Genomic DNA, 19,946 nt, shown 5'->3' with positions numbered 1-19,946 from the left:
AAGCATTTGAAAGGCCCCAGGTGAAAAGACAGCTGTCCAAAGAACATTTCCCAATTCCACCCAGCATTCTTGTTACTCTGGAGATTTTGAAAGCTTTTGTTCACCTGTGGAATTTACAATCAGGTAAACCCAACCCTTTTTGATTCCACAGGCAAAACCACCTTTCCTTCCAAGGGGTGGAGCCTCTATCCCCTGCCAGACTGCTATTGGCCCTGGTTCTGAAGTCAGGGATATTTAATGATGAAGGATGCTGCTGCTCAGAGATCAGACAGCAGGTGGAGAAGCAAATCAAGAGAGGAATTTCAACCTACCTCCAAACAGACAAGATTCCTCATAATTGAGCAGAGCAGGGCCCGGCTGGCAAGGTGTTCATTACAGGTTGTCAGGCGACACCTTGGCTGAGAGTTTGCTGCGCAGCCATCTAACTGTCATGGAATGAAGAGGAAGAAAAGCACTCTTTGTGGCTCAGTCGGAGGACTAGAAATTTTGTCAGTCAGCCTAGATATTCTCAGGGATTCAGTGACCATGAAGTTTGAAGAAAAGTTTGAGAATGGCGGCCGGGCCAGAAGGAGTGGGCTGTATCTAGATGACACGCATCAGACCAACGGGAAACCCAGAGCAAACGGGAAATCGGAGGTCTATATAACACAGGAGGCAAATGGCAAAAGCGACGTGCCCAGGAAGAGTCTCAACACGTACACCTGGCAGGAAATCCAGAGACACACGCAGGAGGCCGACCAGTGGCTGGTGATCAACCGCAAGGTTTATGATGTGACTGGCTGGGCAGACAGGCATCCAGGGGGGCGCCGGGTTCTCAACCACTATGCTGGAGAAGATGCCACGGTAAGGCTCTTCCACATGCGCTGTGCGCACTCTTTCTCTGCCGTCTCTCCCCCTCCCAGCTGCTAAGTGGCTGAGAACTTGGCTCTCTTCCCAAAAGCTCTGAAGTACGTGTTCAGGCTCACCATCACTACCTCCTCCCAAACCCATTTTTCAGGATTGCTATCTAACAAAAATCTGGAAGCAGGTTAAGATTCAAGATCGAGCTTCTACTCAGTTCGGGATAAAGTCAGATATCCATAGTGGGTATGTTGTATTTTTGCAGTCTGGATTTTGATTTTTGGTTTAGGGTTCTGTGATTTTCTTTTTCTTTTTTTGTATATTTTGCTTTTCTTTGATGTCTCTGTTTTGTAAGGAGTTTTAAAAAAGGTGAATAAAATCTATGGAAAAGGAATATCCATAATTGAAGGGGAATTATTTTCAGAAAGAAATTTACCCAATGGGCAACAAAATGTTGTTGGGGAAGATGCACAGGGGTAAAAGTGCCTGCCTTACAAGCATGAGGGCCTGGCAGTGGATGACTTTCCCTGATTTGATTGTGTAGCGCCCACATAAAGGCCTAGGTATGGCCACACGTGCTTACAACTCCTAGTTCTTAGCGGGTAGAGACCCAAGTTTCACTGAGGCTGGCTAGTCTCAGAATAACCAAAACTGGCAGCCCTGGGTTCAGTGAGAGAGTTTCAAGAAAACACACAAATAAGTGATAAAGGGGACACCCAGTAGCCTCCTCTGGTCTTTGCACAATGGCTCATTGGGTTCACCCACCTGCACACATACATGCATACACCACACACATGCACACCACCACACAAACACGTAGAAAGAAAGGTGGTTTTCATTTAGCATTTGGTAAGGAAATGTAACAGACTAGAATGCATGTAAGAATCCCTCTTAGATAGGGACAGGGAGGAGGGAATGATGGTACTCACATATGGTGTATCCATACAACTTTATTCTTACTTAAATAATGCCTAATTGTAGAAGAGATAGAACTAGTTATTACTCTGATTTGATCACTGTACACTGTATACATGTGTTGAACTATCATATTCTAACCCCATCAAGGTGTGTAACTATCATTTCTCAATTAAAAAGCTTTTAAAGCCTGCAATAAAAGAATCCCTTTCAAAATATTCTATAGGAATATGTATTTCATTTTGAAATTTTTATGTTTCCACCATTTACAGGTAAAGACTAGAGGGCTGAAACAACTAACCAAAGGTCAGAAAACAAATACATGGCACAACAGAAATTTAAACTTGGGCTTTATTTTATTACTTTACAAATTAGCATATAACTTTGCAAACTGGTTTGCACATATAGGTCCACAGACACTGATCTGCAACTGTATGTAGTAGTGATAGACTTGCACTTATAAAATTTAGATTTCACTATGTCACTCTGAACATACCCTACTCTGTCCCCACTGATTCTGTCAGGTCTGATACTGTCTTTTATGAGAGAGAGACAGAGAATTGGCATGCCAGGGCCTCCAGTCACTACAGTTGCACTCCAGTTGTGTACACCATTTTGTGCACATGTGCAACCTTGTGTGCTTGTATCATCTTGTCCATCTGGCTTATGTGGGATCTAGAGAGTCGAATGTGGGTCTTTAGTCCTCATAGGAAAGTGCCTTAACCATTAAGCAAACTCTCTAGCCCTCTGATACTATTTTAAAGCAAATTTCAATCTTCCCTTGAGCGAGTGAGCATGCACTTGTAGCAAGGGAGAGGAGATATCATGGATGTGAGAAAAGTTCACACAGAGTAGAAATCTAAAGAACAGAGGGTAGAAGAATCAAGGTGGAGAACATGTATGAGAATGACAGAAGAACAAACATAAAATGTCCAGCCCATTCCATCATTATTACAACTCAGGAAACAATGGATCAGGCTTTGCTGTTTTGATTTTTGAGGCAGCAGCTCATATAACCCAAGTTTGGCTTCAACACACTCTGTATCCTAGGCTGCTCTTGAACTCTTGACCCTCCTGTTACTACTTCTAGCCTCAATCAGACATTTCTTGTATAAGTCATAACATTTTACTTATGTGTCTAAAACAAGTTTTCAAAGGCATGGACTTTCAACCATGTTGAAAATAATTGACAGCCTTAATCAATTTGAAGCAGCCCAGATGAAAAATCTTAAATTTGCTACTGATTTTTATCCTCCATAAGTCAAGAAATTTTTGTTTATGCTGTGTCTGTAGCCACTGAGGAGGAAATGGTTAATATAATAGAAGCCATCAGCTTGTTAGAGGCAAATACTCATGAACTTCAAAGAAAAAGTGCTCTGTCAACCATATACCTTAGCTTTATGTAAATAAATCTAAAAATGTTCAGATAAAATATTCTCTGAGGAATGATGGCTTAAGATCATAGGACAGGGCTGGAGAGGTGGGTTAGCAGTTAAGATGATTGACTGTGAAGCCTAACGACCTAGGTTTAACACCCCAGAACCACATAAGCCAGTAGCACATGTGTCTGGAGTTCACTTGCATTGGCTAGAGGCCCAGCTGTGTTCATTCTTCTCTCTATCTCTCTCTCCGCTCTAATAAACAAAAATATGTATAAAACAACCATAGAATAGTGACAAAAGGGTCCTGATAATTCTAACACTCCCTGGATATTCTGAATACTAAGAATATGAGTTCTGGGATAGGTTACATGAAGCTGGGAAATTTACTGACATGCTCCAAACTCCAATCCATGTATTTGTTTCATTTACCAAAGTCATTCCTATTTTACATCTACAGTGTCTGATGAAATAGCAGATATTAGACAAAAGTTGATTAAATTATAGCTTTGATACTCATATCACCAGCACCCACATCCTCAAAAGTGTAGTTATTACTAACATTTTTGATCTTGCTGGTAGTGTAGAAATTTTAATTATTCTATGTTACTTAATTGGGAAGAGAATATTATGTAATGAAGAAGCATCGTGCCTCCTACTGAGAGAAGATAGAATATTGTGCCAAAGGGCCTGAGGTCAAAAGCTCACTCTACAACTTTAGAGGTGTTGGCATGTTGTGCCCTGATGGGCAAATGAGGACCAACATATAATCTCTGTGTGCCATCCTTGGAGCCAGGATTATACCTGCCCAGATTAGGTACCTGCATCTTATTTCCTCTTGGAATCTCCATTTTTTTTATCTGAAAAGGGGGATAATGATTATATATCTTTGTTTTATTGTAAAAAACAGAAATGTCAGTGGAGATAAAATGAAGGGCACCTTATGGTGCTAAGCATAGATTAAATAACAAATGACAGTTCTTGTATTTCATTATTACTTTGTTCTTCTGGGATAGATTTGACTGTTCTCCAAAGAACTTTACTAACAAACCAGTGAGGCAAAATTGACACATAAGCCTCTGTTTTTGTATGTGTAAGTTATCTGGTTGCTTATAAGCTACTAATACAACAACACTAATGACTATGGACTTTCATGTCTTTTCATTTATGGGAGTTCACTTGGAATAAGGCCAGAAATAATCTGTAAATTCCATAGGAAGAATAAATTATAAAGATTACCATACAATTGCAGCATGATGGGCTATCCTGCAATCTCTATAATGAAGATCACAAGCACAGAACACACATATGAATAAGTAGTTGGCCAATGGTTTTGTATAAGACAACAGTATTTTCTAGACTCCATGAGAAAGTAAGAGCAATCTTTTGAGGGGTACATGGAGGCAACATGTTTCAAACCCTTGCTACAAGGGTTAGGACCTAAATTCAATCCCCAGTGTTTACATAAAATTCCAGGTGTGGTGGCATATGCCTGTAATCCCAATTCTGGCTAGATAGAGACAGGAGGATATCTGGAGCTCACTAGCTAGCCAGTCTAGCCTAATTGGCTACTTCTGGACAAGTAAAGGACCCTGTTTCAAAAATGACATAGCTGAGGCTGTCCTTTGGCCTTCACATGCATGTACATACATGTGTCATGCACTTCAACACACATACCACATGAAAAGTAAACAGAAGGGACACTAAGAAGCTCAAGTCCTACCTTGTGAGTCTCATTACAAGGAAGAAATGACAAAGCTTAAGGAAACACAAGAGAGTCTCTTTCCACTATATGGAGGATTACTGTGGAGAAAAACTATAGATTTATGTGTAAAAGAGAGACTGCCAGTGGAGGCAAAGCTGGAGCAGGGGGAAGTAAAGGTATGAGGAGAGGAGTACATAAATGTCATGAGTTAGCACCCAAATAGTATGAGTGTTCACTTCCTTTGTTTAGCATACCACTGGCCCCAAGGAAATGCTCAGTTAAAATCAGTAGGCATCATAGTGTGATGACGAGAGGAAGAGAAGGGAAGGAACATACAAGGGAGGAAAAGGTAGCAGAAAGAAGAGAGATCTTAAGTGCTGGGTTTGAATTTTACCACCAATGCATGGCTCATCATGCCTCTTGGTACAGTGTCCCTCCTCACCCTTGCCACCCAAGAAAGCAACCACTGATTCTAAGCTGCTAGTGGAAGGTAGTAATAAGTAGCAACTGAAAATTTCCCTGGATTTTCATATTTTTATTAGTAATCCCATTCCTGTTGGAATAGTGGTCCTAGCTTTAAAACAGTTAGGGGATGATAAGAGAAGAGAGTCCAAATTCTAACTGAAGAAAGCAGGTCATGAAAAGATGCTGCTTCTGTGAAAGGTCAGCCTGGTAGTTATGTAAGGAATGAAATCTGTAAAAACCAATAAAAAGTAAGGAAGGAGGTAGGGAGATGGCTCAGTTTGCACTCAATGTGCAAACATAAAGGACCTCAACTCGGATCCCCAGGACCCATATAAAATGCTGTGAGGTGACACACAGCTGTAACCCTGCAGTAGGAAGGCAGAGACAGGAAGATCCCCAGGGTGCACTGGCTAGTCTTGCTGGATCAATGAGTTCTGGGTTCAGTGAGATACCTTTTCTCAGAAAAATAATAAAGTGAAGAGAGACTAGGAGGACTTCAACCTCTGGCCTACATCTGCATACACATAGACAAGCACACACATACACACATGCATGCATGCATACCATACACACATACAGTGAAAAGTAAGGAAGGAGACATCATGGAGTCTGAGGAACAGTAGAAGTTCCAAACAAGAATGAAGAAGATAGGATATGCGTAACATTTAGAATAAAAATAATATTTATTAGTTAGTTAGTTTGATTGATTATTTGAGAAAGAGGGAGAGAGACAGAGAGAAAGAGCATGCCAGGACCTCTGGCCACTGCAAACTCCTGACACATATGCCACCTTGTGCATCTGGCTTACATGACTACTGGGGAATTGAACCTGGGTCCTTAAGCTTCACAGACAAGCACCTTGACCACTAAGCAATCTCTTTACCCTAAGAAGAACAATTTATAAATTTGTGCTAGATAAATAAGAAGAATGAGAATCCACACTGACTAAGTGCCAAGCATAGGGTAAACGTGCAAGGAGGATTCAAAGTTTGGAAGGTGCATAAGGGAGTGAAGGTAAGAGGGATGAGAGGTTGGAGGGTGAACCTGAGAGATCTCCAACAACAAAGACAAGTGAGTGGAGATGAAGCCATCTGACAATCTCAGATAAGAATCCTCCCAGGATGCAGCTCTCTTCCAGAGCAGGGGCAAAGATGCATTCTCCCCATGACTCGCCCTCCATTTTAAATATTAGGAGTCTGTCTCTAGCTAGTTCCTTGAACTACAGGAGGTCTGAGAAGGAAGCAGAAAAGGAATTATCCCAGGAAGTGGGAACACATGTTCTTTTGAGAAATTCTGAAGTCAGTAAACCAAGACCTTTGTTGGAAAACCTAAATTTTGGGGGATGGCATATATTCTCTATTGGTGTTTCTCAATTTCTATTTGTTTCTTAGTAAACTTCTTTGGGAAACTTTCAACCCTCATCAGATAATAATAATAGTAAGTAAATAATAATAAACAATAATAATATACAATTATTTTGCTGTCTAATTTCAAAGCCTAGGTTCTTAGTCACTAGGCTAGGTCCTGAGTAGGTTTTATAATTATGGAATAGATGACAGAGGGAATTAATGAGCTCATGAGAAGGACTAGGTAGTATTGTGTACATTTAGAAAAGAGACTGAGTTTTGAGAAATGTGTTTCCCCAATATGAAGTGCCAACTCCTCTCTACTCTGTAATGAGCCATATAGAGAATTTGGGAATGCACATGGTTGGTGGTTGCAGCCCCTTGGGCATCAACTTTAACAAATACTGTGCCTGCTAGGTTCCAGTCCACACTTGTTCTCTTGTCTATATTACTTTGTGGAAGATGCAACCGATACAACAGTATTTAAATTGTAAAAAAGAGTATATTTTCCCCAGGTCTTTGACTCTACATATTTTAACCCTTGCTCTTTCTCTGGGAATCAGATTGCCATTACAAAAAAAGTAGTAAATAGGGGCTGAAGAGATGGCTTAGCAGTTAAGCACTTGCCTGTGAAGCCTAAGGACACCAGTTGGAGGCTCTATTCCCCAGGACCCATGTAATAGCCAGATGCACAAGGTGGCGCATGCATCTGGAGTTTGTTTGCAGTGGCTGGAGGCTCTGGTGTGTCCATTCTCTCTCTCTCCCTCCCTCTTTTTCTCTCTGTCACTCTCAAATAAATAAATAAAAATAAATAAAATAAAATAAAAAGGTAGTAAATAATAATATCACCCAGTAAATAATAGCAAAAAATTAACAGTATTTCCAAGTCATTAGCAAACATAAAGTAATATTCAAATTTCTCATATGTTGGCATAACTTAGAAATAAAAAAATTCACAATGAGTTATAATATATATCTATGAATAGCTTAGGTAGTGGAGATTATGTGTAGAAGAGTGTTAAAAAGGATTATAAGTGAAAATTGGATCTGTAAAGTAGTGAAAGATGTCAAAAAATAGAGATTCTGGGTTAGAAGACAGCAAGTCCTAACTCCTGCATCCTCTGACTGCAACACTTAGATCATCCCAACTCCTGACTGAAGAATTTCTCTGTCCTTCTGTCTACTCATACTTTTCCTTTTCCACCAGATATACAATCATTGCATGCTATATTCTAGGCACACTGGCAGGTACCAGTTATACATTGATCAACAATAGCCCCAGTTTCGAGGCAAGTTCATTTAATACAATATAGAAAAGCTCCCAGGGCAAAGTGTCATGAGTACCTCTGGTTGCTTACAAATAACTTTCATGCATGAGTGAGGGGTGGCAATATTTAAGAAGGATATTGAAAGGTAAGAAAGACCTTTTGTGGAAATAAAAGCAATAAAGAAGTCAAGGCTAAGGGAACAGTCTGTTGCAAGGTGCAGATCGTAGGGGGACACAGGCTTTTTTTGACTGAAAGGCTCCAGTAGAGAAGGGGATGCATAAAAGGTACAGAGGAAGGTCAGCCTGAGGAGTCAAAAGCAATATGCTTCATGTGAATAAAGCCTATGGTAGAAAAATGCTATTATCATCTGCCCAGAAGATCCAAACTGATTTTAACATCATCTCACAATGATCCAGCAACCTGCCACTCAGAGATGGAATTATGCATGCCAGGGTTGGAGCAGAATTTTATCACATCATTGCTTCATATGACCAAGTTCAAACATTAGTTCTACTGCCAGTTTTGGCATCTGGTGGCAAAACATTCCTTCCTCCATGAGACTCGGTGACTATGTGTGCCACAGAAGTGATGGAGGCTCACAGCAATAAGCTGTCTTGTAAGATTGTCTTGTAAAAAAAAGTGCACTCCGTAATTTCTGGCACATTTCTCTTCTCTCCTCATTTTACTCCCCCACCTTTAGCAGGAACATACTTGCCCAAGAATGTTGGTAACAGAACCTGCTTTTGCAGGTTTTCAAGAATAGATTTCACAACTTACTGTCTAGATTCTATTAAAAAATGATGGAATATTCTAAAGCTATAAGACTTTATTGCTCCAATAATGCAATGAAAAAGGTTCCCCATAGCAGGCCAGACATTACTATTTGGAAAACTCTAGCTTTTCTGGACCTGTTGCCATAGTACTATCCTGTGATCATTCTTTGGTTCAAAAGTAACAATGAACTCATGAAAACAGTATTATCAGAACACTGCAAGGTGGAAAGCAGTAGATTACAGTCTTCTTCACCTTGACATTGACCCATGAAAAAGTTTTCCCATTATAACCCACACTAAAACTTCAAATACAACATGATTTTGTCAGTATAGATTGTCCCAGAATACTTTTATCACTTTTATTAATCACTGAATCATTCTTTGCCTGGTTAAGGAACTTAGATTTAGTATAATAGAATGTGAAATTTTCAAACCATCTTCAAAATAAATAATACAGTCCATAATTTCCCAAAGGGTTCATAAGAAGGGTGAAGAAGAATGGGCAATAGAGCTTGGACTGGTTCTAGCAGATTTAAGACCTTTTGCATCATCATAGCTATGGGACCGTTGGTGTAGTGAATCTACCGCAGTAATATTGCATGCTTCCAGTACCTCAATCATTATGCAAGTACTTTCTTACATATTATATTAATCCTGAAGCAACCCTAAAGTTGATTCAATATTTGAAGATTTGGATTAATTTTATTTACTGGTATAATTCTGAACCTAATTTACATAAGGTATTAAAGTGTAGGAATAAAAATATGAATTTCTGTATTAAATAGAAGTGAGATAGTACATTATTATTAGCATATGTATATAGTAAAAATAGCAAACAATTACTGTAACTATAGCATATGCTAAAAGCACTCAATTAGTTCATTTGATCCTTGGAAAAGCTTTATGCATTGAATGACAACCATCACCCTCATGTAGAGAAGAGAATAAAGAATGGCACATACAAGTGAGCAGACTTACCCAAGATCATACAGCAAGTAAATGACAAAGCCAGAATTTAGGTGTAGGAAGGCAGGTTAGTTGGGTGGAAAGAATCTCTTCTAAAGATAACCCGGATATAGGAAGTGTGCTATAGCTCACAGTAATATGGAGTCAGTACTCATCTTAACAATAGCATTTTCCATAGGGTGATGAAAGTCTGTAAGTGATGAATGGAGCTATGGGTGTATTACTTTAGGCACTCAGGCTAAAGGAGTTCCCTCCCATGATCTCTGTTGTCAATTTTAAGCAGCTGCCATCAAATTTAATCTACCCTTCCTTAGGAATAATTGATGGAAGAGGCCTCATTCTTCTGGGCCTTAGTCAAGAAGCAAAAGGAAGCACTGGACAGAAAATGTAATTTGCATAGCCATTCCTATTGGTTGCATGCATGCCTCTCATAGTAAAAGAAACTTCCTCATGAAAACTGATAATGGAGCTTCAAAACTCACCATGACCAAATAACTCAAACAGCAATTTCTTCTGGTGCCCAGTAAAATGCACAGTGATGCCACCATCAAGGGTTATCTTGGTCAGGCTTAGAGTAACAGTGCCCACATTGGGTGGGTCTCTAGCACTATGCTTTCATAGAAGGGTTGCAAGGAAAAATTTTATTCATCAATACAGAGAATCAACATAAAATTAGAAGCAAATTTATCTATAATGGGATCTATGTTTTGGTTAAATGAATAAGAAAGGGACAGATCTTTGGCTAGACACATCTTTTGTAAGCTTTTAAAAGGTATCTCTTACAGGATGTCTTCAGGGCCATGCACCTGGATCAGAGCATTGTACAGTTGTATCTTAAGCCACTGCTCATTGGAGAGCTTGCCCCAGAAGAGCCCAGTCAAGAAAGAAACAAAAATGTAAGTAAGATTTTAGAGTCCATGTTTAGACAAGGATAGAAATAAAGCATGTTTCGAAGCCAAATACTCTTTTCTGTGATAAACCACCCTCTCATGCCAATTTTTATTAATTTATTAATAAATTATTTATTAATATATTCCAAGGTCTGCACTGGATGCTTGAAATAACAGCTAGTATTGAACACTACATTCAAGCATTGAGATAGCATGAAAATTCCCTGCTTACCAAGATGGCTGCTAAGTGGCTGAACAGAGGGCAATGGATACAGTGTGGATGCAGTGAACAGTAGATGATTCATGTAGGAACAGGATGGAGCTGGTTGGTGAAAGATTCCATCATGTGACTCAGAATAGTGTGTAATTTAAAAACTCATGAATGTTTTCCTTATGCAGTTCTTTTTTGTGTATTCATATATGTGTGGGCACACATGTGTGCAGGTGCATGTGCTCAAGAGTGCACACGTATGTGGGGACCAGAGGGCCATGTTGATGTCTTCTATAACTTTCTATTAATTTTGTACAAGGTCTTCATTGAATTTTGCTTTGCTACAGATATACAACCCTGTTATTTTCTTCATATCCTTGGCATGTTCCCAACTGTCTTGGTTTTTAATCTATTATAGTGATATTTCTTCCATGCACAATCCCTAGCATAGTGTGCCAAGCATGGAGACCAGTGCTAGCATCACACATGAACACAAACACATGCACAAACAGATGGCATACATGTACCAGACCATGCTAACAAGAAAACACACATTAACGTTGACACAATGTTACTTTATTTAAACACTCAGAATAGTTGGCCTTAGAGTTAGCCTACATGAAACTTTATTATATGTCCACTACATTTGACAGAAGACTCATTTGTACAGAGTAAACTTATTTCCACAGTGATAACCACATTCCCCAATGTAAAACAAGGAGCAGTGAACATCTGAAGTTATAGAGATGTCTTCAAAGACAATTCCTAGAGTTTCGTATCTCTCAACTGGCTCTCTGTCACCTCCACCCTCCCAGAAAATAACTTTTTCCTGAGAATACTCACACATAAGAAAAAAGCTTCTCTTCTCAAAAAATAAAAAGATCATCAGCAACTTTTCAAATATTTAATTCATCTGTTTATTATTATTGTAAATTTTAGACAAATACATTTATATTAATAAAAAATTGATAAATTATGATGAATTCACTCATGCTCCCTTTCTCCTAAAGGAACAAATTCCAACCTTGAATATTTATTTCACAGCCACAGTTGGTGAAAGATTTCCAGGAGTTACGTATGACACTGGAGACCATGAACATGTTCAGTGCCAACCTGGGGTTTTTCTTCCTTCACCTCACCCAGATCTTGATCTTGGAACTCCTAGCATGGCTGATACTGTGTCATTTTGGCAATGGCTGGACTGTCACAATAGTCATTTCATTGCTCCTCACAGTTTCTCAGGTAAGCAGGTATCCTAATCCCAAGTGGTGGCCCTGAGAGAGGTTTAGATTCTTTCATCCCTCCCTTAGATTAGCATCAGCAGCTGTCTGTCACTCCTTGGCAAGCTACTCATGAAGTAAAACAGTTATCCACAAGTTATCTGGGCCCAAGCTCTCTCAATGGCAAGATGAGGATAATGAAAATAGAATTATTCTCAAATTATTCAACAAGCCAATTTGTGTATTACATAGCATGGTGTCAAGAATATGGTAGTAGTTCAATTAATGATAGTTGCTACGTGTTCACTCTGTGTTTCTTTTTAACCACAGTTTCAGTCCTCAACAATATACCATCTCACACTGATCAAACTATCAATATTTATTAATGCATAAATTGATTGTGTGTAAGAAATTTATATGTTCCCCACCCTTGATAAAAAAAAAAAAGTCCTCAAATAATGGAGAATCACTCTGCCAAAAACATACTAGGCAACAGAACAGGTCAAGTACCAATAAACATATGGTCTTGGAGCAGGAAAGGGAACATAATGCTCATTGGAATAATTGTGAAAAGTGACATAAACAATAAACAGTAATATATTTCCAGATTCCAGAACTTTTATTCCAATTTATTTCTTGGCAAGCAAACATTTTATTTTTTTATTTCTTAAAAAGTAACTTTTGTGAGCAAATATTTATTTGGTATTTAGCATAAGATGGCCTCTTCTTACTATGTAGATTTTACAACATTCTTAAGGGTTAGAAATTATTATCCCCAAGTACCAGACGGATCGTTTAGCCTCAGATCTACTGTGTAACTTGTCCAGAGTTATACAGCACATAACTGTTGAAGTTCCTAAATCTGCCTGATTCCGAAGTGCATGGCTTCCAGATTTTGGGAGCTGAGAGGAGAGTACACCAATCTGGAGGAACCAACCATACAAGTAGATGGAGATGAGAGAGGAAGTAACGTATGTGGGAAAGCGAAACTAGACTCAGACAGGTCAGGTGAGGTCTCCCACTGTCCTCATACAGACTCACAGATCACTGCTGGGCTTCGATACTCCTGCTCCTCTTCCCAACTTCTTGAACATTTTGTCTCTCCTAGGCTCAGAGTTCATTTTTGCAGCATGACACAGGACACCTTTCCATATTTAAGAAGTCCAAGTGGAACCACCTGATGCACAAATTTGTGATGTGCCACCTTAAGGTACAGGAAGTGTGATGAGGATTGTTGTATGTCATTCCATTGGCATATCTGCTTGTGTGCTTATATGTCTTATGTATGTATGTCTTACAAGTAAATATAAATGTACTACTCATATAGGTTATATATACTATATGTAACATACTATTTTAACATGTATAGCAAATTAGAATTTTAATTTTTAGGGGTAAAGTGCTTTTCTTTAGTAAACACTTATATTTTTCATTATTATGACAGATTATTTAACTAAATCCCTGTTGCCCTAAGGAACCACACAGAAGAATGTTGTGTCATATAAAATCATAAATGAGAATATTCTTAGAAGGGATACGAGCTTTTTGTGGTTAAGAACTGAGGCATTCAGTAGGTCTGATTAATCCTGAAAGTATTTAACTAAGGGAATACAAGAAGCAGAAAAGCAGACAAAAATAAAGAGAAATAGTCTAGTAAGGCCAGATGGTTCTATTAAAGAGGAAGGTTTCAAAACCTAGACTTCTACACAAAGAAAGCACCAATAATGACAGGCAGACTTATCCTTCAAGAAGCAGATATACAGTCCTACACAAGACCAAGAAGAGATTCCATATGTAGTAGGGATTCAGTAGATATTTGTTGAGTGAATGATTGAAGGAAAAGATGAACTAAGCTAATAGTACATCAGGATTAAGGCTTTTAGCCCTGACTCTGACGATGCTGACTGTAGCATCTTGAGTCAATCATGTCATCTCTGGACTTCAGTGTTCCCATCTAAAATACAAAATTGAAGCTACATCTCTGCTTTGTGATAATTTTCTAGAGTTTTGATTATGTGCTCTGGCCCAGAAAGGTGACAAAGTGCTCTAGGCTTTTTTCTCAACCAAGTACTTGCATCCAAAGCAGGGCCTGTTAGGAGAAGCTCCCAGCACTGACTCAGGTCTGCCTTATCTGTTCTTCCTTAACATAATGTTTCTTTAAGTTACTTAAAAAATAGTGATCTGGTTTCCCACTCCATAGCATCTTGGAAATAACCAACTAACAAGTGGATGAAGATAATGCTATAGCTAAGCTCTTGGAGAACAGTGAGCAATGGGAAGGACAGCAACAGATAAGGGTGGGTAAGGACACTCCTGGAATGATAGCTGGCCAGGTACTAGGTTCACTAGCAGTCTCTGTAGATTCCTGTCTCTTTTAATTCTCTGAAATGGAGATTATAGCAGCCTTGTTCCTCAGGGGGGATGAATTTTCAGTGGGGCTAACTATTGGAGCCAATGTCTACAAACATGTTAAGTGGAAAAATTCTTAAAACAGGCTGGAGTGGTATATCTATGTTCTGGCTATCATATGGAGGCATCTGAGGAAGTCTGTGTGAGTTCAAACATATTAGGCCTTACAGATGTTCTCATTCAATTTACTTGCAGTAGGGTCTGGATGTCAGCATATTCTAGAAGGTCACCAGGACTAAGAAATATTGCCCTAACAAAAAAGCTGTGTCCCCTGAGCTAGAGTGAGACCCTACCTCAAAACACCAAAAAGAAAAAAATGAAAGAAAAAAAAATCCAAAATCAGTAAGAAAAAATATTTAATGATGACAGTACTAAGAAGGTAGAGACATAGACCATAAATCACAGTTACTGGCTTGCAAGGAATTATACTTGCCTACTCTCATTAAACACATGGAGCCATAACAGCATGGGATTTGGAATTCCTATTGGGGATACATCTGGCCTTCAAAATGGTCAGAATAATAATTTTTTTATATTATGTAACAAGTTTTACTTAATCAGATAATTCCTATAGGAACACTATATTCCACCCACTACCAATCAGTGCTAAGTAAATACATTTTATGAATTCACTAAGAAATACTACAGAATAAAAGTAATCATTTCTTATGTCACTGTGAGATTCAGTAGTTGCCCTGCCCATATCCCCTCCCATGTGCTGAGAAGTCTGAAGAAATGTGAGAGTAATCTGCCCTAGAGGAAACTGGCAGTCTGGCAGTTGATTTAGTACCAATTATGTGGAATTCGTCCAATCAGCCCCACCCTTGCTGGATCTTTACAAAGTCAGTCTCTCTATTTAGCCAAAATTTAAACATATCTCTTCTGTGTCTACAGGAAGAATTGTGTACTAGTTGAAATGAATATAACCTTAATGATTTGTGAATATAATGAAAAAGTGGGAAATGATTCAAAAAGCATGCCAAGTCTACTTTGCCTTTTTGCAAACAGGGCCAATGATTCATGAGCAAAGTAAATACAGGCTTTGAATACATGCAGAAGAGGAAATTACCTGTGGGGAGGAAAGTGGGTAGGAAGAAGATGACAAAGAAAATTACAAGCAGCAATATCCCCGGCTTCTACAATCATTACAATTTAAAATTTCAAAACTTGAGTTACCATCAATTGTCCTAAACATAACCTGGAAAAAGGCAAGAGCATCAAAACTATTTGAAATTTTCCTTCACTGGTTATATGAGAATGTGTGTATGGGTGTGAATATGTGAATATGTGTGTATCCCTGTGCATATCTGTGTATGCATGCATGTGTATGCCTATGTGTGTATTCTGATCGTTGAAGTATATATAAATTAAAAAGCACATCAGCAAACAAAGTATGAGATGTCTTTGTGTTTTAGATTCTCATACAGTACCAGTGCAGAATTACTAATCTGAAAATTCAAATCTGAAGCACTTAAAAATCCAAACATTTTGAACATCAGTAAAATGCCAATACCATGAGACCTTGTTTCATCCACAAAATTTATTTAATATGCTGTATAAAATTACCTTCAGATTATATGGATCAGGTGCACATGAAACAAATTAATTTCATGTTTAAACTTGAGTCTCCTCTTCATGATAACCCATGCTATATGTGCAAATATCCCAAAATAAAAAAATTAAATTCTAGACACTTCTAGTCCCAAATATTTTAAATAAGAGACACTCAACTTATATTAAAATATATGGGTTCCAGGTATATTTTTCAAGCCTCCTTCTTTTATGGTCATTTTAGAAGCAGTAAGAATAAGTCATCATCCTAGAGATAATGGAGCACAACATTGGAACTTCATACCTTCATAGAAAAATTCAACCTACGCTGTCCTTCATTACAACAATCTTAAAATATTTGGTAGCTGGGGAGAGAGTCAACCTTCCTATAATTTTTTCAATAATGTCATCCATTTTACCAGATGATCCTAGTAGATGGCCAAGCAAGAATTTAAATTCAAGTTGGTTGCAATCCAAAGCATGAATACTTACTCCTGCACTGAAATAAGACCAAACTTGGAAACAAGAAATGACTTAGTTTTCCTTACATAGAACTATATGGGGAACCGAGAATGTAGTTGCTAATCCACTTACCCCTTCCCATAAAGTAGTCTCTCCTTTGTCTCTGGTAAGAGTGATTTTCAGACAGAGGGGTCCAGGTGGAACTGGTTGTTTAGATCACACCCATCATTACCCTGGACACTGTTCAAAGCTCTAGGGCTATGTGCTGTTAATATCTGTTCCCTGGCCTATTGTAAAACAAAACCTGTCTACCAAATTACCAATTACAACAGATCGTCATTGTCTAAAAGTGTACAGTCAGCTGGTGGAAAAGGACAAAATGTTGGCTCTGGTAGGACCTAATTAAAAAAAGAGAAACATTTCTTATCACACTCCATTTTGTTGTTTACTTGCTCCCATTAGAATGGGAACCTTGTTTTATCATGTCTGTCTTATCATCAAAAATGTCTAGCTTGGTATCTGATGATATGATAAACTTTAAAATAAACAACAAATCAGTGAATAAATGAGTGGACCTAAAACTTTAAGAGTGAGCAGGTATTGTGTGATCCAAAGGGGTCCAAAAAGGGACTGGAAAGCCAAAAGCCATATTTTGAAAGTGTTTGCCCTGGCAGTCATAAGATTTGAAAGAGTAATATGCACCAGAAGGGGAAACTCCACTGTGGAGATGGGAAGGAGTATTGGAGGTGAGAAGAGAAGTGCACATCCCACTCCTTTTGGTTGGGAGTGGGTGAAGATTTGCTCAGTCTATTAACAAAGCCTACAGAAGCGCCATGGAATAGGAGAACTAATGCTTACAGAATTTTCAGAAATATTAGTCCCTTTCTATGTGCATATGTTGACATCAGCATTCTTCATCAGAAGCTTCATTTGAATCTTCTAGTAGTCACATTTAAAAATTAAATGTGTATCTATAATATAATAATATTCAAATACTATCACATCTGTAATCAATGTAAAATGAATCAATGAGATATTTTGTATTCCCTTTTTTCTCATATATTTTATTTATTTTGCAAGCAAAGAAAGGAAATTGTAGTGCACAACCTCTTGCAACTGCAAATTAACTCCAAAGGCATGCACCACTTTGTGCATCTGTCTTCACACAGGTACTAGGGAGTCAAGCCAGGCTGTCAGACATTCCATGTAAGCACCTTTAACTGTTAAGCCATATCTCCAGCCCCCATGCATTCCTTTTTCATACTGAATCTTCAAAATTTATTTTGATACTTAATTCAGTTAGCCATTTGTATCTAGGACAGTGAAGATTTAGGACATGTGCAGACTACTTGTTAAGAGATAACAAATGTGTAGTAAAAAACTAACTACCACTGTATATTTTCCTGTCATGATTAATATAACTGAGAAGAAACCGAATGTCTTAATATGACAGCATTTTAGCTACAGCAACTCACATCTCTCTGACACATTCATGGAGGTGAATGTCATCATACTATCTTTTTTACGGATGCAATTGAGCCTCGGCGAGGATGGATGATTTGACAGCACTATTTGAGCAGTTACCTTCTTGTTGCTGGGACAAAACACCTGGCCAAAAAGCAGCTTGTGGAAGGAGAACATTTATTTCTGGCTTACAGTTTTCAGGAGAAGTTTCATCATGGTAGGGAAAGCATGGCAGGAGTAGACAGCCAGGCATCCCATTACCACAGCAGCAGGGAGAAATAGAAAGAGTGAGATAGCCATGGCAAGTGGGGATGGACTGTGACACTCCAAGCCCCATCTCAAGCAACAAACCTCCTCCCTCAAGGTTCCACTCCTCATGTGCTCCACTAACTGCAAATTAATTATGATGCTTAATCACAAGCACATGAGGCTATGGATGACTTTTACCTTCAAAGTATGACAATCACATAGCAGCATTTATATAGCTAGCATATGAAGCTGTGTAGATAAGCCTCCAAATCTTTCTATTAAAATTCTCAGACTTTGAGAGAGAGAAAATCAACAAGAGCAGAATCAGAGATAATGCAATCTTAGTACCAGCTAAATTCATTTTTATTCTCATTTATTGTTATATGAAAGCATTAAAGCCAGACATGCAATGATCCGAGCTGAGTCCCTAGGAGATAACTTCAGATCCATAATTCCATGAAATATTCATTGAAGTCAGATACCTAGGGCCACTTTTTTTTTCAAGCATTAATTAGAAGCTTGGTGCTAAGGCTTCTTTATGTGGGAAATAGAAATAATACTCTCAGTTCCACCTAACTTCAGAATTATTTTTAGACAAGAATCAAATAAATGAGGGATGGGAAAACATTCCATATCAGTAGAATATGTTCTCATTCTCAAGTATTGTTTTCATATGAACTTGTGTTCCTGAATCAGAGAGTTATTTCTTCATGAGCTTTGAGATCCATTTTCCAGTGAGCCATTCTGTGGTTATGCAGTTGGGTAAACTAGAGAAACTAACTCTTTTTTCACTTTGAGGAAGCATGCAGGAAAATATAGCAATGGGGTGTCTTTGGGGAGATGATCCTATTAAATAATGACCTCTCTTCTCTTTAGGGCATGTCAACAAACTGGTGGAATCACCGACATTTCCAACACCATGTAAAACCCAACATCTACCCCAAAGACCCAGATATTGATGTGGGCCCACTTTTTCTGGTTGGAGATACACAACCTGTCAAGGTAACCTAATTAGCCTGGGCATCAGGGAAAACATGATCCTGGAAAGATTTCCTAGAAAGGCTGTCATTCTTATCTTGGAAAGATCAAACTGGACAATCTGGCAACTCTTCTTTTAAGTCCAGATACATATCTGAAACAATGTCTATGGTTGTAGGAACAAAATAATCAGAGTCATGACGCTATGACCATAAAGGTCTTCCAGTCCAGCTTCCCATAGCAAGAGAGATAACCTGTTTGAGCAATCTCAATGACAGATTTCTGTGTAGTGTTTATCATTGCCTCTTACGCAACATAAGTCAGTCAAAAAGTGAAATCAGCGGAGATCAACTTTATTTTCTAAGGCAATAATATGGTGATAAGTTCACTGAGAGAAGTCAATGCATATAGTTAGTCCTCAACCATAAACAATGAAAAACCCAGTTAATTTAACTAATTCATTTTCATTTTGGTGCATTTAATTTATATGAACCAGATGGCTCAATGCCTTACAAGACTTAGTAATTTGGACTTAAAAGAAACAGAAGGGGGACGTCATGTCTAGAATTTCTCAGTTATTGATTCTTCTTTAAATTCTAACTGGAGAATTGATAAAAAAAAATACTACAGTTACTGAATTTTGTCAAAGAGACTACTCCTTAAACAAAAGAGATTAAAGGATCACCACAAAAGTTTCTCTCTCCTCCAGGAAAAAGACTGAATCCTAAGAGTCAGATACTTCCAGATTGCCAACTTCTTCTGGAAAAACAGGAGTGATAGAAAATAAAAGCCTATCTTATTCAGTTATTATCTGGACCTATTGCATACATAAACCAAAAATTGTGTAACTTTTTG

General features: G+C 38.3%; 1 protein-coding gene across 1 annotated transcript in view; it reads left to right on the top strand.

Moving 5' to 3' along the window:
* The first annotated feature begins 525 nt into the window (after positions 1-525).
* LOC101604979 (fatty acid desaturase 2-like protein FADS2B) overlaps positions 526-19,946 on the top strand; it is a 35,155-nt gene continuing 15,734 nt past the window's right edge. Inside the window, exons 1-5 of the mRNA XM_004667609.2 lie at positions 526-843; positions 10,443-10,553; positions 11,803-12,000; positions 13,087-13,188; positions 18,990-19,115. Of these exons, the coding sequence (XP_004667666.1) occupies positions 526-843; positions 10,443-10,553; positions 11,803-12,000; positions 13,087-13,188; positions 18,990-19,115 (855 nt within the window). The remainder of the gene's footprint in view (positions 844-10,442; positions 10,554-11,802; positions 12,001-13,086; positions 13,189-18,989; positions 19,116-19,946) is intronic.

The sequence above is a fragment of the Jaculus jaculus genome, chromosome 1 (assembly GCF_020740685.1).
Source record: "Jaculus jaculus isolate mJacJac1 chromosome 1, mJacJac1.mat.Y.cur, whole genome shotgun sequence".
NCBI lineage: Eukaryota > Metazoa > Chordata > Mammalia > Rodentia > Dipodidae > Jaculus > Jaculus jaculus.
This window is presented reverse-complemented; position numbering and strand designations above follow the sequence as displayed.